The 20,546-nt window shown below is 43.3% G+C and overlaps 1 protein-coding gene across 4 annotated transcripts in view; it reads left to right on the top strand.

The window, feature by feature from the left end:
- Positions 1 to 20,546, top strand: part of DNMBP (dynamin binding protein) — a 123,733-nt gene that overhangs the window by 34,867 nt on the left and 68,320 nt on the right. For all 4 annotated transcript variants that reach the window (XM_001929395.8, XM_021072337.2, XM_084995092.1 and 1 more), the window contains 3 exons: positions 4,533 to 4,687; positions 7,037 to 7,159; positions 12,163 to 14,172. In XM_001929395.8, coding sequence (XP_001929430.5) covers positions 4,543 to 4,687; positions 7,037 to 7,159; positions 12,163 to 14,172 — 2,278 coding nt within the window. In that variant the 5' untranslated portion in view covers positions 4,533 to 4,542. The remainder of the gene's footprint in view (positions 1 to 4,532; positions 4,688 to 7,036; positions 7,160 to 12,162; positions 14,173 to 20,546) is intronic.

Below are 20,546 nucleotides of genomic sequence, written 5' to 3'. Positions count from 1 at the left end.
CCCTTTCTTATTTTTTTTTTTTTTCCGTCTTTTTAGGGCTGCATGGGTGGCATATGGAGATTCCCAGACCAGGGGTCAAATCAGAGCTGTAGCTGCCTGCCTACACCACAGCCACAGCAATGCCAGATATGAGCCGTGTCTATGACTTACACCACAGCTCACGGCAACACCAGATCCTTAACCCACCGAGCGATGCCAGGGATCAAACCTGTGACCTCATGGATACTAGTCAGATTCATTTCCACTGAGCCACGACAGGGACTCTGACCCTTTCTTATTCTTTTTGTGGATTTTTTTTTTTCCTTTTTGGCGGCCCCGTGGCACGTGGCGTTCCCAGGCCAGGGGTCAGATCAGAGCCACAGTTGCAACCTACCCACAGCTGCCACACCAGATCCTTTAACCCACTGTGCTGGGCCAGAGGATCCAATCTGTGTCTTGGTGCTGCAGCAATACCACTGAACCCATTGTGCCACGTGGAAACTGGATTTTTAATTTTTTAATTTTTTTGATTTTTTTTAAGTGCATCTTAAATCTGGGCCATTGAGATGTGGTCCTGTAGCTCTGCCTCAGGTCAAATTACCTTTTTTTTTTTTTTAGCAGACAGTAGGTAAGGGCCAGAATGCCCTCAGTTCATACCCTAGCCCTGCTGCTATAAACTGTGATTTTTTTTTTAACAAATTAAATTTTCTGTTTTGCTGAGAGTCAGTACCCTCATCTTTGTATTAGTTATGAGGAAGGACTATATCAGACTAAAAGGATTTTGCACAGCAAAGAAAACTATCAACAAATGAAAAGACCACCTACTGAATGGGAGAAGATATTTGCAAATGATGTATCTGATAAGGGGTTAAAATCCAAAATATACAAAGAACTCATACAACTCAACATCAGAAAAACAGCTCTATTTAAAAATGAGCACAGAGAGAGTTTCCCCTGTGGTGCAGTGGGTTAATAATCTGGCTTATCTCTGTGGCCTTGCTTGTTTGATCCCCGGCCTGGTGCGGTGGATTAATGATGCAGTGTTGCTGCAGCTCTGGCATAGGTCAGGGGTGTGGCTTGGATTTGGTCCCTGGCCTGGAACTTCCATATGCCTCGGGTGCAGCCGAAAAAGGGGGGGGCGGGGGCAGAGTGGGAGTTTCATGTGTGCCTTAGTGGGTTAAGGATCCATCATTGTCATGGCTATGGCTCAGGGCCAATCCTTGGCCCAGGAACTTCCTCATGTTGAGGGTGTAGCTCAAAACAAAACAAAACAAAAAACATACAATGAGCTGTTATACCTGTTAGAATAGCTATTAAAGACAGCAAGTGTTGGTGAGGATGTGGAGAAAAGGGAGCCCTTATGTACCAGCAGCATGGGAATCTAAATTGGTGCAGCCAGTATGGAAAACAGTAAAAAGTTTCTTCAAAAAAATTCAAAATAGGACTACCGTATGATTCAGTTATTCCACTCCTGGGTATTTATCTGAAGAAAGCTATTTCAAAGAGGTATGTGTTGCAGTTCCTGTGTGGTTCAGCAGAAACGAGCCCAACTAGTATCCATGAGGATGCGGGTGTGATTCCTGGCCCTGCTCAATGGGTTTAGGATCTAGTGTTGCTGTGTGTGTGCCATAGTAGGCTGGCAGCTGTAGCTCCAATTTGAACCCTAGCCTGAGAACTTCACATGCTGCACTTAATGGCCCTTAAAAAAAAAAAAAAAATTATATGTGCTCTTGTGTTCATTGTAGCTTTATTTATTTATTTATTTATGTGTTTATTTATTATTTTTGTCTTTTTACCTTTTCTTGAGCTGCTCCCACGGCATATGGAGGTTCCCAGACTAGGGGTCTAATCAGAGCTGTAGCCACCAGCCTACACCAGAGCCACAGCAACGCAGGATCTGGCAACACCAGATCCTTAACCCACTGAGCAAGGGCAAGGATCGAACCCACAACCTCATGGTTCCTAGTTGGATTCGTTAAGCACTGAGCCACGACGGGAACTCCATTGCTGCATTATTTATAATTGCTGTGGAAGCCCATCAATGGATGAATGGATGAAGGAAATACACACACACACACACACACACAAAGAAATACTGCTCAGCCATAAAAAGAATGGAATCTTGCCATTTTTTATAACATGGATCAACCTAGAGTGTATTATGTTAAACAAGTCAGAGAAAGACAAATACTTTATGATTTCACTTGTATGTGGAATCTAAAAACAAGTGGTTGCCAGAGGGGAGGGGTTCGGGGGAGAAAAGAAATAGGAGGGAGTTTAAGAAGTACCGACTTCCAGTTTGTAAAATAAGTGAGCCCAATAAATAAACTTCCGATCATTCTGTGTTTTCCGTATGTGTTCACTGTGGTTTCCACCAGTGAGAAAACGTCTTTTATCATTATTCCATCTCTCCTTATTGGTTAGGTACCAGCTAGCTCCTAGATCTGGGGTCACAGGTATGAAATGTACAGTGTGGGGAATATAGTTAATAACGTTGTGATATCTTTGTATGGTGATATATGGTAACTGGACTTAGCATGGCAATCACTTTGAAATGTGTAGAAATATTGAATCACCAAGTTGTGTAGCAGGAGCTAACAGAGTTGTAGGTCAATTATACTTCAAAAATAGACTCATAGAAAAAGAGATCAAATTTGTGGTTACCAGAGTTGCGGGCGGGAGGAGGAGGAATTGGATGAAAGCAGTCAAAAGGTATAAATTTCCAGTTACAAGATAAATAAGTACTAGGGATATAACACACAATGTGATAAATATAATTAGCACTGCTATATGTTATATATGAAAAGTTCTTGAGTTATCTTCATAAGGAAAAGTATTTTTTCTGTTTCTTTAATTTTGTATCAGTATGAGTTAGTGAGTATTCACTAAACTTACTGTGAAAATGACTTCATGATGTCAGAGTTCCCATCGTGGCTCAGTGGTTAACGGGTCTGACTAGGAACCATGAGGTTTCGGGTTCGATCCCTGGCCTCACTCAGTGAGTTGAGGATCTTGGCGTGGCCGTGAGCTGTGATGTAGGTCTCAGACACCGCTCAGATCCCTCATTGCTGCTGCATAGGCGGTGGCCACACCTCGGATTGGACCCCTATCCTGGGAACCTCCATATGCGGCAGGTGTGGTCCTAGAAAAGGCAAAAAAAAAAAAAAAAGACATGATGTATGCAAGTCAAATCATTAGGCTATATACCTTAAACTTATGTGTGCTCTATGTTGATTATATCTCAATAAAACTTGAAGAAAGAAATAAAATATGGAGTTCCCGTCGTGGCGCAGTGGTTAACGAATCCGGCTAGGAACCATGACGTTGCAGGTTCGGTCCCTGCCCCTTGCTCAGTGGGTTAACGATCCAGCGTTGCCGTGAGCTGTGGTGTAGGTTGCAGACGCGGCTCGGATCCCGAGTTGCTGTGGCTCTGGTGTAGACCCGTGGCTACAGCTCCGATTCAACCCCTAGCCTGGGAACCTCCATATGCCGAGGGAGCGGCCCAAGAAATAGCAACAACAACAACAACAATAACAACAACAACAACAAAAAAAGACAAAAAAAAAAAAAAAAGAAATAAAATATAAGTGGAAATATAAAGGGAAAAATAAATAAGCAAAAAAGATGGACTAGATAAAATGTCATATTTAAAATCCCTACTTTTAAACACCATATTTTAAAATTACTCTCTTGAAGTTCCTGTCGTGGTGCAGCAGAAACAAATCTGATAGTATCTATGAGGATGCAGGTTCAATCCCTGGCCTCACTCAGTGGGTTAAGGATCTGGCGTTGCCATGAGGTATGGTGTAGGTTGCAGAAGCAGCTCAGATCCTGTTTTGCTGTGGTGTAGGCCGGCAGCTGTAGCTCTGATTGGACACCTAGCCTGGGAACTTCATTTGCCAAGGGTGTGGCCCTAAAAAAGGAAAATAGTAAATAAGTAAAACTACTCTCTTGCCTGGTAAGAATGTTAATTTCCATATTGCCTTCCTCAGGCATATTGAAAAATTTACATTTTAAGTTGCATCTTTTCTATTACTCACAGCTATAGGTCACTTTTTTTTTTTCAATTCCAGAATGATTTTAAGAATCAAATTAAAATGTATGAGGAAATAATTGTTTTTAAAGAAATGAGACAGTACTTTGATTTTTTTAAAGTACAGACTTTTTTAAAAGATATTTTATTTTTTAGGGCTGCACGCATGGAATACGGAGGTTCCCAAGCTAGGGGTCGAATTGGGGCTATAGCTGCCAGCCTACACCACAGCAATGCCAGATCCGAGCTGCATCTGTGACGACAGCTCATGGCAATGCTGGATCCTTACTTAACCCACTGAGCGAGGCCAGGGATGGAACTTGCATCCTCATGGATACTAGTCAGATTCGTTTCCACTGAGCCATGACAGGAACTCCAAAAGTACAGACTTCTTATTTGCTTGGCTTTGACTTCGATATAAGTACCTTTATATCTAAATGATAATTCTCAAGATACAGATCTGTATTACAATGTCTTAAATACTTAATGTTTTCCTCCTTCTTTGGACCTTTCTTTCCAGGTTATGAAAGATGGAGGCCGGCTCAGTGGTTCGAGCCATCTTTGACTTCTGCCCTAGTGTCTCAGAAGAACTGCCGCTCTTTGTGGGAGATATTATTGAGGTGTTGGCAGTGGTGGATGAATTTTGGCTTCTAGGAAAGAAAGAGGATGTGACAGGTAAGAGGCTCATAATTCCTCACACACAAATGGACCACAGGCCCTCCCTTCTTTCCATATTAAAAGCAGAGGTTTAGTGGGAAGCCTAATAAATAAACTTATGATCGTTCTGTGTTTTCCATGTGTGTTCACTGTAGTTTCTACCAGTGAGACAACGTCTGTTATCATTATTCCATCTCTCCTTATTGGTTAGGTACCAGCTATGCTCCTAAATCCGTGGTTGGCCTCATTTTACGAAAGCTGCCCTCTACCCTAGATTCAGTCACCTCCCATTTTCCATGTACCTGGTTTCCTTTCTTCTTTTCTTTTTTGGCCACGCCTGAGGCATGTGGAAGTTCCCAGACCAGGGATCAAACCCAAGCCGCAGTTGCAATCTGCACCGCAGCTGTGACAACACCACATCCTTCACTCAGTGTGCCACAGAGGAATTTCCTCCTTCCTTTTTTTTTTGGTCTTTTAGGGCCGCACCCACGGCATATGGAAGTTCCCAGGCTAGGGGTCAAAGGGAGCTGTAGCTACCGGCCTACGCCACAGCAACTCTGGATCCTTAACCTACTGAGCGAGGTCAGGTATTGAACCCACATCTTCATGTATATTAGTTGGGCTCCTTACTGTTGAGCTACGACAGAAGTCCCTTTGTTCTAGTCTTGAAAATATGTTAGCACCAGTTTCATGAATTCGCCAAGGGAAGCCTGGAAGTTTTCCTCCCACACTGTGCATCTGTGTTAAATCCTATTGTTAACTTACATAAATTTTTGTAAGTTGGGGCTGGAGTATTGTCATACAGTCCTTAGCCATGCAGTTGACCCATTTGGGAGACAATAGGTTATATCCTAGTGGAAATGAGATTTCAGCTGAGATAAAATGGTGAGTAGGAGTGAGCAAGGCAGAGTGGTTAGGCAGAGAGAATTGCACATTCCAAGGCCCTGAAACAATAAAGAACATGGAGGGAATGAGAAAAGTTCAGTCTCACATGAAGTACGGAGAGTTGAGGCAGCAGATGGCGTGGAGAGATGAGCAGCAACTAGAAAACAGAGCATGCCCTGGTAAGCATGGAAACAGAATACTGTAAAAGTGCTTTAAGCACAGTCAGATTTGTATTTGAGCAAGCTTGCTGCTGCAGATTGAAGAATGATAGAAAGGGGCAAAGCCAAAGGCAGGGAGGCGGGATGGGAATTCATTACAGTAACCTGGGTGAGAGGTGCTGATGGCTTGAACCAAGGTGGTGAGTCTGGAGTTATGTGGACAGACACAAGAGCTATGTAGAGGGCGGAATCAGCTGAACTCTCAGATGCTTTCCAGTTGACAAGCCTGTCTACTCTTGTCAGTTAAAATCCTGCCCATCTTTAGACTCAACTGTAGTCTTTTTTTAATAAAATGTTTCATTTTCTTCCTGACCATTTTCTACCTTCTCTGAATTGCCATAGCAGTTTGTGTACCTATGATGTGACATTGAGACTGAATTATTGGTTTTTTTTGTTTTTCTGTTTTTGTTTTGTTTTGTTTTGTTTATCTTTTTGTCATTTTCTTGGGCCACTCTTGCGGCATATGGAGGTTCCCAGGCTAGGGGTCGAATCGGAGCTGTAGCCACCGGCCTACACCACAGCCACAGCAATGCGGGATCTGAGCTGAGTCTGTGACCTACACCACAGCTCACAGCAACGCCGGATCTTTAACCCACTGAGCAAGGCCAGGGATTGAACCCGCAACCTCATGGTTCCTAGTCGGATTCATTAACCACTGAGCCATGACGGGAACTCCTGAATTATTGTTTATGTCTGAATTAGATTTTATGTCTGAGCTGGATTTTATTTTATTTTTAGTTCTGCACCCACTGCATATGGAAATTCCCAGGTGAAGGGTTGAATTGGAGCTATAGTTGCTGGCCTGTGCCACAGCCACAGCAACTCAGGATCCAAGTTGCTTCTGTGACGTACACCACAGCTCATGGCAGCACCAGGAGCTGATCGAGGCCAGGGATTGAACCTGCATCCCCGTGGATACTGGTCAATTTAGTTACTACTGAGCCACGATGGGAACTCCTGAATTGGATTTTAAGATTTTTCAGAGGCCAAGACCATCTTAGTTAATTTTCCCTCTGCACTGGGGCCATTGATAGAGTGACACCCAATAAATGCTTATTGGATTGAATTTGCACTCTTTGTATTCTGCATGCATCTGATTTTTGTGCACTGTATGTTTTGTACAATAGATTCTTCAGCTATGAATACTCAGTGAGTTTTCAGCTCAGGATCTGTACGTGGGCTCAGAAAAAAAGGTTTTTTTTTTCTGGTACACAGACAAGAAAAAAGGAATCTCAATATTGGAAATATTTGCTTTTATTTTTAGGACAGTTCCCCAGCAGTTTTGTGGAAGTTGTCACCATTCCCAGTCTAAAAGAGGGAGAGAGACTGTTTGTCTGCATCTCTGAATTTACATCCCTAGAACTGAACAGCCTCCCCCTCCATCGAGGTAAGTTGATCATCTAGGTATAGACTGTTTAAAGTAAGACTAGAGAGTCTTCAATGATACCAAGATAGTGCTGACAGTAATCATGCCTTATATTTGTGTAATATTTTATAATTGCCAAAGTGTTTTCTCACAAATACAGTCTCATTTCATTCTCAGCATAGACCTGGGAGGTTGCAAAGTGGGGAGTATTAACTACATAGAAAAACTAATGAAAATGAGATTCAGAGGATGTTACCAGCAGTTAAGAAGTTTTGGCTTCAGAATGTGAAGTTATATCATCTGTTAAAGTCCGGTATTCTCTTTCTGCTGCCCCAGGTGGTAGCTACACTTTAAACGACAAAAAAATAGATACAACTCTGCTAATGTTACTGTCGATTAATGCACAGTAGTAGAGCAGGGATTGTGGTATGCAAATTAAGAGAGAGAGAGATCTAGTCACTTATGATGGAGCAGGATAATGTGAGAGAAAAGAATGTGTGCATCTCTATGTAACTGGATCACCTTGCTGTACAGTAGAAAATTGACAGAACACTGCAAACCAGGTATAATGGAAAAAATAAAAATCATTATAAAAAAAGAAATAAACATTATAAAAACTTAAAAAAAAAAGAGAGAGAAAGAGATGCAAAACAGCCTCAGGGATATTCAGCTATTGGGTAATTTCTTAAAGTTCTCGTCAGAACCACTTTAAAAGGAAGTGGTTTAAAACCGATGGTCATAAACCATATTTGATGATATTCCAAGTATTTCTCACCTCTTACAGTCTAATAGACATATGAACATCTAAAGAGTGACTATAAACCGTTTTCATCATGTGTACTTAAGTCCGTACATTCTGCATAAGCACAGAAGCCAGTAGTGTTCCACAAACCAAGGCTTCTTATGATCAGTACAATTTTGTGATGGCTCAGAACAGTCATCAAAATTATATAATTTGGGGGTATGTTATTAATATTGTTACTCTTGAGTATGGCACTGAAGGAGTCGAATAATAGTTTCTCATTATTAGTGGTTTTATCTTATTCCCTTCTGTGATACTTTGCTGCCAAAAAACCCTACTATTCAGCTCCCTTTCCTTCTATGCCTTTCACATCTCTTTTAGCTCTGTATGTCTTACGATTTGCACATATAGCCTTTGAGGATGGGGAGTCAGGTGTATCTACACAATTTGTCTTTTTCTGGGAAGTTTAGCATGAGACACAGAAATTATTTTAACTCCTCTTGTTTTCTGTACATGGCATATATTAAGTTTACTAGTTAGAAACAAAATCACTTAAAGAATGAAAGTATTGTTTTACACTACACATGGTTTCTAAGACTTGAATCTGGGCTTCCCCCGGTTTTCAAGTCTGGTGCTTGGAATGGCCCTTCTACTCCTTAGACCAAAAATAGCTTTTTTCCATTAGATCAGTGTCTCCACTCATGAGTATGTGTTATTTCTGACCTCTAGTACTTTGAATCTAGTGCTCTGTTGTTTCTTTACCTTTCCTTTCCTTTGGACCTTGAGTGTAGCAGTGAAGCTTCTCCTCTTCTGTTATTTAATATATGTCAGGAGGAGGTTTGGAAACCTTAAGCGCATGTGGGATAATGTTTGAGGTCTGTTTTGTTTTACCATGCTGCCTTTAATTGCTATTTGCTTACCTTTGTTAAAAACCACGGAGATCGGAGATCCCGTCGTGGCGCAGCGAAAATGAATCCGACTAGGAACCATGAGGTTGCTGGTTTGATCCCTGGCCTCACTCAGTGGGTTGCCATGAGCTGTGGCGTAAGTCGCAGATGCGGCTCGGATCTTGCGTGGCTGTGGCTGTGGCACAGGCTTGCAGCTATAGCTCTGATTAGACCCCTCGTCTGGGAACTTCCATATGCTATGCGTGTAGCCCTAAAAAGCAAAAAAAAAAAAAAAAGGAAATCAATAGGAGAAAAATGATGTATTTTAACTGTAAAATTATATTATTAAAAATACATGCATAGGGAGTTCCCATTGTGGCGCAGTGGTTAACGAATCCGGCTAGGAACCATGAGGTTGCGGGTTCGGTCCCTGCCCTTGCTCAGTGGGTTAAGGATCCGGCGTTGCCGTGAGCTGTGGTGTAGGTTGCAGATGCGGCTCGGATCCCGCGTTGCTGTGGCTCTGGCGTAGGCCGGTGGCTGCAGCTCCGATTCAACCCCTAGCCTGGGAACCTCCATATGCCGCGGGAGTGGCCCAAAGAAATAGCAAAAAGCCAAAAAAAAAAAAAAAAAAGCATATTTAAGGAAGGCAGTATAGTTGAGGGAATAAGAATTCTCATGTCCTAGACTTAAATACAGCTTCACAACTCAATAGCTGTGACTTTGGACTAATTAAGGTCTTGTTGGCCTCAGTTTCCTTGTCTACAAAAGAGTATAATACCCACTTCAAGGTTGTTGTGAGGGTTAAGGAGCTTATACATGTAAAGCATCTGGCACAGGGTAAGCACTCAGTAAAGATTAGCTATTTTTATTGTTATTCATCTGGATCCCTGGGATTCGTAGACGTGTTTCGGGTGAACTTGTTTCCTGATGATTATAGGATGTTTTGTCTGTGTACGTTTTTCCTGGGAGATTCTCTCTGGCATGGGAATCGCCACGGTTCTTCCAGCAGGTGTCACCCTGTCTCCTTTTCCCCCCAAAGCTTTCCATGTGTTTCGGCCTGTTCTATTTAAACTCAGAACAAGTGTGTCCAAGGATCAATGTAGGTGCTGTCCTAAAAAATAAAGGGGGGGGAGAGAGAAAAAAAAACAAAAAAAGAATCCCAAAATGAGAGTATGGCAAGGAAAAGAGACAGAAAAGAGAAAAAAATTAGTGGGCGTGATGAAATATTAAGAATAGTTGCCTTACACAACACAGAATGCTTATCCCTTGCCAATAACCGTTTGCTTCTAGGCTACCTCCCCATCCCCAAGAAGACTAATGAAAATTAAATGGATCAATTTATTTTTACATAAATTGGTAAATAATTATCAATTAAATTATAAGATAAATGGTAATTATCACTTGCATCATAAATTTGCAAGTGTGTGAGCTGTCAGGATTAGTTAGGGTTCTGATATGGCTCGTGCGGAAACCCAGGTTAAGAGTGTGTTCAGTCTGCATAGAGCAGAGTCCCTGGGCATTGGGATGCAGTGAGGGACCTAAGAGCAAAGTCACACTACTTATATTCAGATTTTAAGACTTTCATTCTTTCTTGTCAATCTTCATCTTAATGCATTTCTTCTTTTTCTTTTTTTTTTTTCTTTTGTGTTTTGTCACTTTAGGGCCACACCCTTGGCACATGGAGGTTCCCAGGCTAGGGGTCACACTGGAGCTGCAGCTGCCAGTCTACACCACAGCCACAGCAACGCAGGATCCAAGCTGCATTTGTAACCTACACCACAGCTCATGGCAACACCGGATCCTTAACCCACTGAGCAAGGCCAGAGATCGAACCTGCCTCCTCATGGTTGCCAGTTGGGTTTGGAACCGCTGAGCCATGACAGGGAAACCCCCCTTAATGCATTTCTTATTGAATGAGAAAAAGCTAACAGGAAGAAACAAGGGCTGCGGCAGCTGAGACTAATCATGCGTGAGCAGAAGGCCCAGGCCGACCCTCAGAATCCCCACACTTCCTATTTTTCTGTTCTCAAAATCTGGTCAGTCTGTTCTGGGAGTTCCTCATATTGTGATTTCTGAAGTCTAGAAATGACCTAAGTGGCCTCTATTACTGAGGAATCACCTAGGATGACCGAGGAATGCAAAAAACTCAGTAACAGGGCTATAATAAGAGTGTTCGACAAAATTATCTCTAAACTGCTTTTTGGGGTCTAAACTGTTATTGTAAAAAAAAATTTTTTTTAACCTTTATTATATAGAAACAAACAACAGAATGCCAGTCTGCCAGGTAATAAAGTTTATCAAAATAGTCACCCTGCCGAAAATAGAAAAACAAGTTCTATTATAAGGGCTTCATGGGGATTTGTCAAAACAGGAAAATATTGTAATTCTGTAGCTTTAAGAAAGCCAGCTCAAAAAAAAAAAAAAAAAAAAAAGGCCAGCTCATTTCAGGGCCAGTAGAGTGGGAGTTATGGCACACTCTTGTTCTTACTCACCAAAAGGCCTGTTGTGTCTCAACAGTAGCCACATCTCCACTGAGTTCCCTCTGTGGTCCTGATGGAATTACCTTAGAACTAGTGGAGAAAACAGTCGCTTGTAATTCTCAGGCCCCCAAGCTCTGACCAGTGGCTATTGGATCAGAAGTTAAAGGAAAATAGGGAGCTCCCATTGTGGCTCAGTGGAAACAAATCTTACTGGTGTCCATGAGGTTGCAGGTTCAATCCCTCACCTCGCTCAGTAGGTTGGGGATCGTGTTGCCATGAGCTGTGGTGTCGGTCGAAGACGTGGCTCAGATCTGGTGTGGCTGTGGCTATGGCTGTGGTGTAGCCCGGCAGCTACAGCTCTGTTTCGATCCCTTGCCTGGGAACTTCCATATGCCACAATGTGGCCCTAAAAAAAAAGGCTAAAAAATTTTTAAAAGCTCATTTAATGTTAATAATATAAATAATGTTTTATGGAAAATTGTTTCCTAACCCCAAAAAAAATTTAGTGAGAAGAGTTCTATTGCTTTACATTTTGACAAATGTCCTTAATGTTTGGTGTAATTTAAAAAAATCTAGATTCATTTCTTTGAATCTGTGTTACATCTACCACAGTACATTGTTTTGGCTGAAGTGTATGAAGCAAATATGTCAGTTTTGACCTCACAGACCCTCTGAAAGGATCTCAGGGACCCATCCCCAGGGTTCCACAGACTGCATGTTAAAACCCACTGCCGTAATGGAATGTTTGCCATATTGTCACTAAATTGTGAAAAAGTGCCCATGCCCTTAAAACTCTAGGTTTAGAGTTCCCTGAATGCAATGAATGTGTAGGATGAGTTGCACTGCTAGTTATACTAATATCCCGCTGGGGTCATGACCGAGGTCATTATCTTTGTTCCTCTTCTCTTTCTTTAGGTGACCTAGTGATTCTCGATGGCCCTCCCACTAGCGGCTGGCTGCAGGGCCGGAGCTGCTGGGGTGCCCGGGGCTTCTTCCCATCCTCGTGTGTCAGGGAGCTGTGCCTCTCCTCACAGAGTCGGCAGTGGCACTCCCAGAGCGCCCTTCTCCAGATTCCTGAATATTCAATGGGACAAGCCCGGGCGCTGATGGGGCTTTCTGCCCAGCTGGACGAGGAGCTGGACTTCAGAGAAGGGGATGTGATTACCATCATTGGAGTTCCCGAACCCGGCTGGTTTGAAGGGGAGCTAGAGGGTCGAAGAGGCATTTTTCCAGAAGGCTTTGTAGAGCTTCTGGGGCCCCTGAGGACTGTGGATGAGTCGATAAGTCCAGGAAACTGCGATGACCGCATTTCTAACGGTGAAGCAGATACCCCTGTGGGAGAAGAGGAGAGAGAGCTGGAAGAGGACAGACAGCAGCCGGGTACCTACGGAATCGCCCTCTACAGATTCCAAGCCCTGGAGCCCAATGAGCTGGATTTTGAAGTCGGCGATAAAATCCGAATCCTGGGGACCCTGGAAGATGGCTGGCTAGAAGGGTCACTGAAGGGCAGGACAGGCATCTTTCCGTACCGTTTCGTAAAGTTATGTCCTCAGACAGGGGCGGAGGAGTCCATGGATCTGCCACAGGACAGCAGCCTCACCAAGATCCCTGACACGTCTTTGGACCTTTCAGAGAACTCCTTCGAAGCAGAGGAGGAAAAACATGAATCTCACGAGTATGATGTGGAGAAGTCCAACTGTGTTATTTCTGAAACACCCACGTCCCCCTTGGAGCATCTGACTTCTGAGTATGAAGAAGACAAAAACTCTCACTGGGATGCTGGCACCATGGGAGGCCCCCCAAGAAGCCCAGGCATAGGGCTTGAACAGCCTCTTGCCAGAGACGCGTCCACGCCGGAACCTTCCGAGGTCATCAATGGTGTTGCATCCCAACCTCCAGTCTCTTTCCATCATCCCCAGTTGCAGAAAAGCCAGGATTACACTACAGCAGGCGGGAGCTACCCAAGCCCAGACCAGTATTCTGACCCTCTTCCTCTAGAAGCAAGGACGAGGGACTACTCCAGCCTACCTCCCAGAAGAACACACTACCAGCCAAGAACCCCTCAGAGGCCAGGGCCACCTCTTCACAGCGCCTCTTCCCTTCCAGCCTCCAGGGGAGCCCGACCCAGCCAGGTGAGCCCTTGGCCCCAGGGCATGGCAAGGTGTGTGAAAAAGCACCGCACACCCAGAGAAAATGCTTCCAGCCTTTGCTCTGCATCAGAGAGATCAGAACTAAAGCCCAGTTCACAAGGCAAGGCGCCCATCCCAGAAGCAGCGGCACTTCCACAAGGAGACGGCAGCACGGACCTGGATTCTAAGTTAACGCAGCAGCTGATAGAGTTTGAGAAGAGCTTGTCAGGGCCCAGCACAGAACCAGATAAAATTTTGCGCCACTTTTCAATTATGGATTTTAACTCTGAGAAGGATATTTTCCGAGGTTCCTCCAAGCTAGTCACCCAGCATGAGCTGCCCGAGAGGAGGAAGGCTCTAAGGCCACCGCCACCCCGTCCCTGTACTCCAGCACCCACTCCTGCCCATTTGCTGGGGGACCAGAACCTGAGACCGGAACCCCCCTTGGCAATGCGACCCTCTCGCCCAGCTCCTCTGCCTCCCTCAGCCCAGCAGAGAACGACTGCAGCAGCCACCAAGCCCCTAACTTGTAACCGTCCTGCCTGGGAGCCCAAAGAAAAGGAGCACCCTGAGAACATGGAAAAGACTCTGGACCAGACTTCCCAGTGTCCCTTAGTCTTGGTGAAGATTCAGGAAATGGAGCAGGATTTGGATATGTGCCTCAGGGCTCAGGAAGAGCTGAACTTGTTGCTGGAGGAGAAGCAAGAGGAATCACTAAGGGCAGAGACCCTTGAAAATCTTAAGCTGTGTGAGAGTAACATTGAGAGTTTGAATCTGGAGCTCCAGCAGCTTAGAGGTAAGTGATGAGGAGATAGTGTATACTTTCTTCTAGAAACCCACAAGTCCAATTAACAGCTGACCCAGGTTTTTAAAGGATATGTTACTATCTTTGATGGACAGTTAGGAATGATTTGCTTTTCATGACCTGGTTTCTTATTCTGCCACCACAGTTAGAATGCCAGATACCTTGATGGTTTCAGAGTGCCTGGAAAGGAATCCTAAGGGAACTTTGGCCCAGTGCTGCATACCCAAAGCCATTGCAAGCCACGGATTCTCTATTACTGCAAGTTTTGAGATATAATTGTAAATTATTCATGTATTAGATGAACAGGTGGCAGAACAAAAGTCTCCCAAATTCCAGGTAGCAGGAATTTCTCAATAATGATACTTTTTAGAATTAGTGGGATTCCACAGAAATGTTACGCTTTTTATGTTGTGCTATACGGAGTAATGGGCTGGAACTAAAGGATGAAATTGGTAGTTTGTTTTTTAATTCAACTGACCTTTTTCGGGACTAATTTAGTAATTCATCTGGTGTTCTTACTTTTTTTTTTTTAATTCAAAAAGTTTAATGTGGAGTTCTTGTGGCTCAGCGGTTAAGAAACCTGACTAATAACCGTGAGGTTGTGGGTTCGGTCCCTGGCCTCGCTCAGTGGGTTAAGGATCTGGTATTGCCAGCAAACGCAGCTCGGATCTCGAGTTGCTGTGGCTGTGGTGTAGGCCGGCAGCTGTAGCTCCGATTCGACCCCTAGCTTGGGAACCTCCATATGCCGTGGGTGCGGCCCTGGAAAAGACAAAAAGACAAAAAAAAAAGTTTAATGCTATGGAAGACTTACTGTAGGTAGGTGTAGTCTTAATTAGTAAGACTTTCCTTTATTCGAATTCACTGAACACGTATTGGCTGCGGTAATACTGATTTGATTGATTTTCAATAGGTGTATTATTTGTATCAATTACTAATATAATGAAATTATTTATTCCCTGCAATTACTGGAAGTGCCCCTTGAGGTCATCTTTTTCTATCTTCCTGAAAATTATATCCAACAATATAAACAGGGACCAGTTTTCATAGGGTTACTTGAGATGCTCCCTCTCAGGCTTGAAGTCATAAGAATGTCCTCCAAATAAAAGATAACTCTCAGAGTTCCCTTCGTGGCTCAGTGGTAACAAACCCGACTAGTATCCATCGGGATGTGGGCTCGATCCCTGGCCTCAGTCAGTGGCTTAAGGATCCAGTGTTGCAATGAGCTATTGTGTATGTAGGTCACAGATGAGGCTTGGATTTGGTATGGCTATGGCTATGTTGTAGCCTGGCAGCTACAGCTCTGATTCGACCCCTAGCCTGGGAACTCCATATGCCATGGGAGATATATATATATATATGCAGTCCTCACCCTTTTCTGGGGGGCCATGCCTATGGCATATGGAAGTTCTCTGGCCAGAGATCAAACCTGCACCACAGCAGTAACCCAGGCCAGGCCGCTGCTGTGACAACACCTGATCCTTAACCTGTAAGCAGTCCCTTGAAAGAAGTAGAAATGAATCAGTTGAGCACCAGGCTTTACCCCTCTAATCCAGTTCCAACCTTGAAATTTAAGGCATAAGATTTAAAAAACTTTCGATACAGCATGTACCTAATTCTGATTAATATTATATGTAGTTGTTATATGCCTCTCAATGAAAATGTTAATAAGCCTCATGAGAACATGATACTGTGTGTTCGTCAGTGCATTTTACAGGTAGTAAACTCATTAAATTTACTGGTATGTTTTACAGGTAGTAAACTCATTAAATACTTAATGAATTGAATTTAGTTTAACTGAATGAAATTGAAGTTTCTGCCCTACCTTCCAGAGCTTTCACAGATCTCCTGCCTCTATTGTTACTTTCAACTTGGAATGCTGGGGCTCTGGGGCCTGTTGGTACTGAGATGCTGGTCTCCATGTCAGACACAGTTAGTGGTAGCAAAATAGTCCAGTGCTGGGCCAGATCCAAAATTAGGTTGTTTTTTTTTTTTTTTTTTTTTTTTTTTAAGAACCGCAGCTGTGGCATAGGGATGTTCCCAGGCTGGGGCTCAAGTCTGAGCTACAGCTGCCGGCCTCACCACAGCCATAGCAACTCAGGATCCAAGCTGCATCTTCAACCTACACCACAGCTCATGGCAATGCCGGATCCTTAACCCACTGAGAGAGGCCAGGGTTCAGATCAAACCCGCATCCTCGTGGATACTAGTCGGGTTTGTTAACCGCTGAGCCATGAAGGGAACTCCCCAAATTAGGTTCTTTATTGTAGCTATTGCTCCTCTTCCTTCTCCTTTTTCTTCTTCTTCTTTTTTTTTTTTTTAAATAAGAAAATGGGAAAATACCTAGCTGTGTTTATTACATGGTAGGCATTTAGTAGGAGTTTGAAAAATTAGAAGAAAATATAATTAGGAAGCACTTCTAATTGTAAGCCTTAAGTATAAGAAGAAAGTGTATGGCTTTATTTATTTGAACTCTAGTCATTTGGGGGCTCTGGTTTGTGCTTTGTGGTTTTAGAGCAGGATATACCTGACTGTATTGTTTATATTCAACTCCATCTTTTTTTTGGCCGCTCCGAGGCACATGGAGCTCCTGGGCCAGGGATTGATCAGATCTGAGCTGCAATTGCAACTTCCACTGCACCTTTGGCCACGCAGGATCCTTAACCCACTGTGCCAGACTGGGGATTGAACCTGCATCTCGTTGTGACACGGTGGGAACGCCATCATTCAACTCCACCTTTCTCAGATGAGTGTGAATCTAGTTGGATCAACAAGGAGTACATTCAATGGAATTACGTATGGGCTGGTATAAAGATCTCCATGATGGCCACACTTAAGTATATGCAGCCTTTATAGTATTCTTCATATCACTCCTTCTTAAGACTCTGGAATTATGAAATCATGAGGATTCATTTCCTAGAAGCTCTGTTTTGTTTTGTTTTGTTTTTCAAATCTGACATGTTACCTTTTATAGTTTCCTATTTCCTGCAGGTCTCTTGCTTCTTTTTTATTTTCTTTACATATGGTAAGAATAGTTGTTGGGAAGTCTGCCTATGATAGTTTCAAGATACTAAGTTTTTTAAGATCTTAAGTCTTCATGGGACAGTTTTTGATGTCGCACGGTGCTCGTTCGTGTGGTCTAGACTCCTTGTGTATCTGGTTATCTTTCACTGTGTGCTACCCATAGTATTTGGGAAATATTAAGATCTGAGATGAAGGCATCTGACTCCAGAGAGGATTTGCATTTCCTTCTGCCAGTTGTTTGTGGTCAGCTGGTGTTTCCAAATTCCTGAAAGATAGTAATCTTTGCGATTCAGGAACAAGAAATTGAAATTTCTGGTGATTCCTAAAATTATAAATGATTCTGTCTTATAAAAATAGACTCTTGGGAGTTCCCGATGTGGTTCAGTGGGTTAAGAACTTGACTACTATCCATGAGATGTGGGTTTGATGCCTGGCCTCACTGAGTGGGTTAAGGATCCAGTTTTGCCATGAGCTTTGGTGTAGGTCAGAGACGCTTGGATCCTACGTTGCTGTGGCTGTGGTGTAGGCCAGCAGCTGCAGCTCCAATTCAACCCCTAGTCTGGGAACTTTCATATGATGCGGGTACTTTCCTAAAAAGAAAATTTAACTGTAAAATAATACCGTAAATATTTAGTATTTAAAAACGATTCTTAGAACAAAATTTTAAATGCAGAAAGGATTAGTTGCCATATCTGGTGGCATTGATCTTTTCTTTGTGACTAATATTCCAGACAAGAAAAGTTTCCGTTTTGCATTGATGTTGATTGAATTAAGTGTATCCAAAAGCATTTTCAGGTGAAGCCATTAAGATGCATGTTGCTTAACTAAGCTCATTTTCTCTTTTCTTTCTTTTTTTTTTTTTTAACTTTATTGAAGTGTAGCTGATTATCCTCTCTTTTTTTTTTTTTCTTTTTGTCTTTTTAGGGCTGAACCTTTGGCATATGGAAGTTCTCAGGCAAGGGGTTGAATCAGAGCTGCCTGCTGGCTTATGCCACAGCCACAGCAACGTGGGATTCGAGCCACATCTGCCACCTATACCACAGCTCACGGCAACGGTGGATCTTTAACCCACTGAGCGAGGCCAGGGATGGAAACTGTGTCCTCGTGGATCCGAGTTGAGTTTGTTACTGCTGAGCCACAATGGGAACTCCAGATACATTTTTTTTTTTTTTTTTTGTCTTTTTGCTATTTCTTGGGCCGCTCCCTCGGCATATGGAGGTTCCCAGGCTAGGGGTCGAATCGGAGCTGTAGTCTCTGGCCTACGCCAGAGCCACAGCAACGCAGGATCCGAGCCACATCTGCGACCTACACCACAGCTCATGGCAATGCCGGATCGTTAACCCACTGAGCAAGGGCAGGGACCGAACCCGCAACCTCATGGTTCCTAGTCGGATTCGTTAACCACTGCTCCACTATGGGAACTCCAGATACATTATTTTTTTAAAAATATTTTTGGAGTTCCCATGGTGGCTCAGTGGGTTAAGAACCCGACTAGTATCCATAAGGATGCAGGTTTGATCCCTGGCCTCGCTCATTAGGTTAAAGGATCCAGCATTGCTGCGAGCTGCAGTATAGGTCACAGGCACGACTTGGATCCAATGTTGCTGTGGCTCTAGTGTAGGCCAGCAGCTGCTGTTCTGATTCGACCCCTAGTCTGGAAACTTTCATATGCTGCAGGTGGCGGGTTTGATCCCTGGCCTCACTTAGTGGGTTAAGGACCAGCATTGCCCATGAGCTGTAGTGTAGGTCGCAGACGCAGCTTGCATCTGGTGTTCCTGTGGCATAGGCCAGCAGCTACAGCTCCGATTAGACCCCTAGTCTGCCAACCTCCATATGCCAAGTGTGCAGCCCTAAAAAGCAAACAACAACAACAAAAAGACACAGAGCAAACCTTTTTGGGTGATGTTAAAATAATGGGAGCAAGATGATTTAACACTATACAGAATCGTGTTAGAATTGCCAATTTATGGACTTAATTTTGCTTCTAAAATTTGCTATTTCTTGGATCATCACTTATAAGATTTTTATAAAATATACTGTGCAAGGAAGCTGATTATTTATTTTATTTGCAAGAGTGACTCACTGTTAGTAGCAGACCAGGCCATGAACGCATGCTTTATAAACACACTTGTAACGTAGCAACAACTGCAAGAATGCTGATTAGATCCTGATCACTTCTCTTCTGTACTCTTGTCCAGTCAACCTTAATGTTTACTCTGTGTATCTGTATTTTCTGCTCTTGCTTTCAACTTGACATTGATGCATTCTTTCAAACCGGTAATGTCTCTACGTTTATTGTCAAGCTTTATTCTCACGGGAGAATTATAGTATTTTTCTCCTGTTTTCCAGATTTCTTGGCTGCTTTTTCTTAGGATTCAGAAAAACATATATATTTCCTGAGAAATGCTGGGAAGGAATTCCTATATGGAAACAACAGTCAGTTTAGCTCCACCTTAAACTAATTTTAAGGCTTAAAGTACCTTGGACCATGACGGTGTTAGAACCCCAGCTGTAATTTTGCAGGTGGGCTGGTCTAGTTATGATTCACCCTCATGAGTCCTTGGTAATCTTAGTGTATTTTAGAAAAGGTTTCCTTTTAGACTCCTTACCTTGCCATGGACTTTGAGGTTTTTGACTTCTCCCCAGAGGGCCTCTGAAACAAAAGCCGAGTTTGCTGGGACTGGTAGATGTCCCGGGGCAGTGTAGTTTCTGTGGTTATTTACCTCTCTGGATTCTAGTTTCCCTTTTGGTTTTGGCCTGTACTCTGCCATCGTATTATTGTGTTGATAGTTTTAAGATTTTAAAAACAGTTCCTCCAACTTAAAAAAGCTTTCTTTCTGTGAGAAGATTGGTCCAAACAACCTAGACTTCAATTATTGGAAATAGAAAGTCCTGCATTAGTATTTGCAGATAAGTCAGAGCTTGGTTCTGAGACTTAGGAGTTTTGAATTTGGAATTATTATGTAACGTCAGGGCAGAATACTAGGAAACATTTATATGAGTGCAGTTGGGGAATGAAATCTCTTCGGGGGCTTCAGGATGGTGTTCAGGACAGTCACGCATTCACTCAGCGAATGTTGGTTGAGTTTTTGCCACGTGCCGAGCACGGTGTTAAGGGCAGGATATGTAGAAAACAACAACAGCACAGATGTGCTGCTGTCTACGCTCCAGGAATTTATGGCCAAATGAGTTGCTAATTGATGAGTTAAAGCCCACATCAGTACCTTCGGAGTTCCAGTAGTGGCTCAGTGGTTAACGAATCCGATGAGGAACCGTGAGGTTACGGGTTCGATCCCTGGCCTTGCTCAGTGGGTTAAGGATCTGGCGTCGCCGTGAGCTGTGGT

This window comes from Sus scrofa, chromosome 14, assembly GCF_054392235.1.
Source record: "Sus scrofa isolate SSC_HxYL_T2T_F1_AM1 chromosome 14, Sscrofa_HxYL_maternal_Yorkshire_Landrace_v2.0, whole genome shotgun sequence".
Classification (NCBI taxonomy): domain Eukaryota; kingdom Metazoa; phylum Chordata; class Mammalia; order Artiodactyla; family Suidae; genus Sus; species Sus scrofa.
Note: the sequence above shows the minus strand (reverse complement) of the source record. Positions and strands in the feature narration are given on the sequence as shown.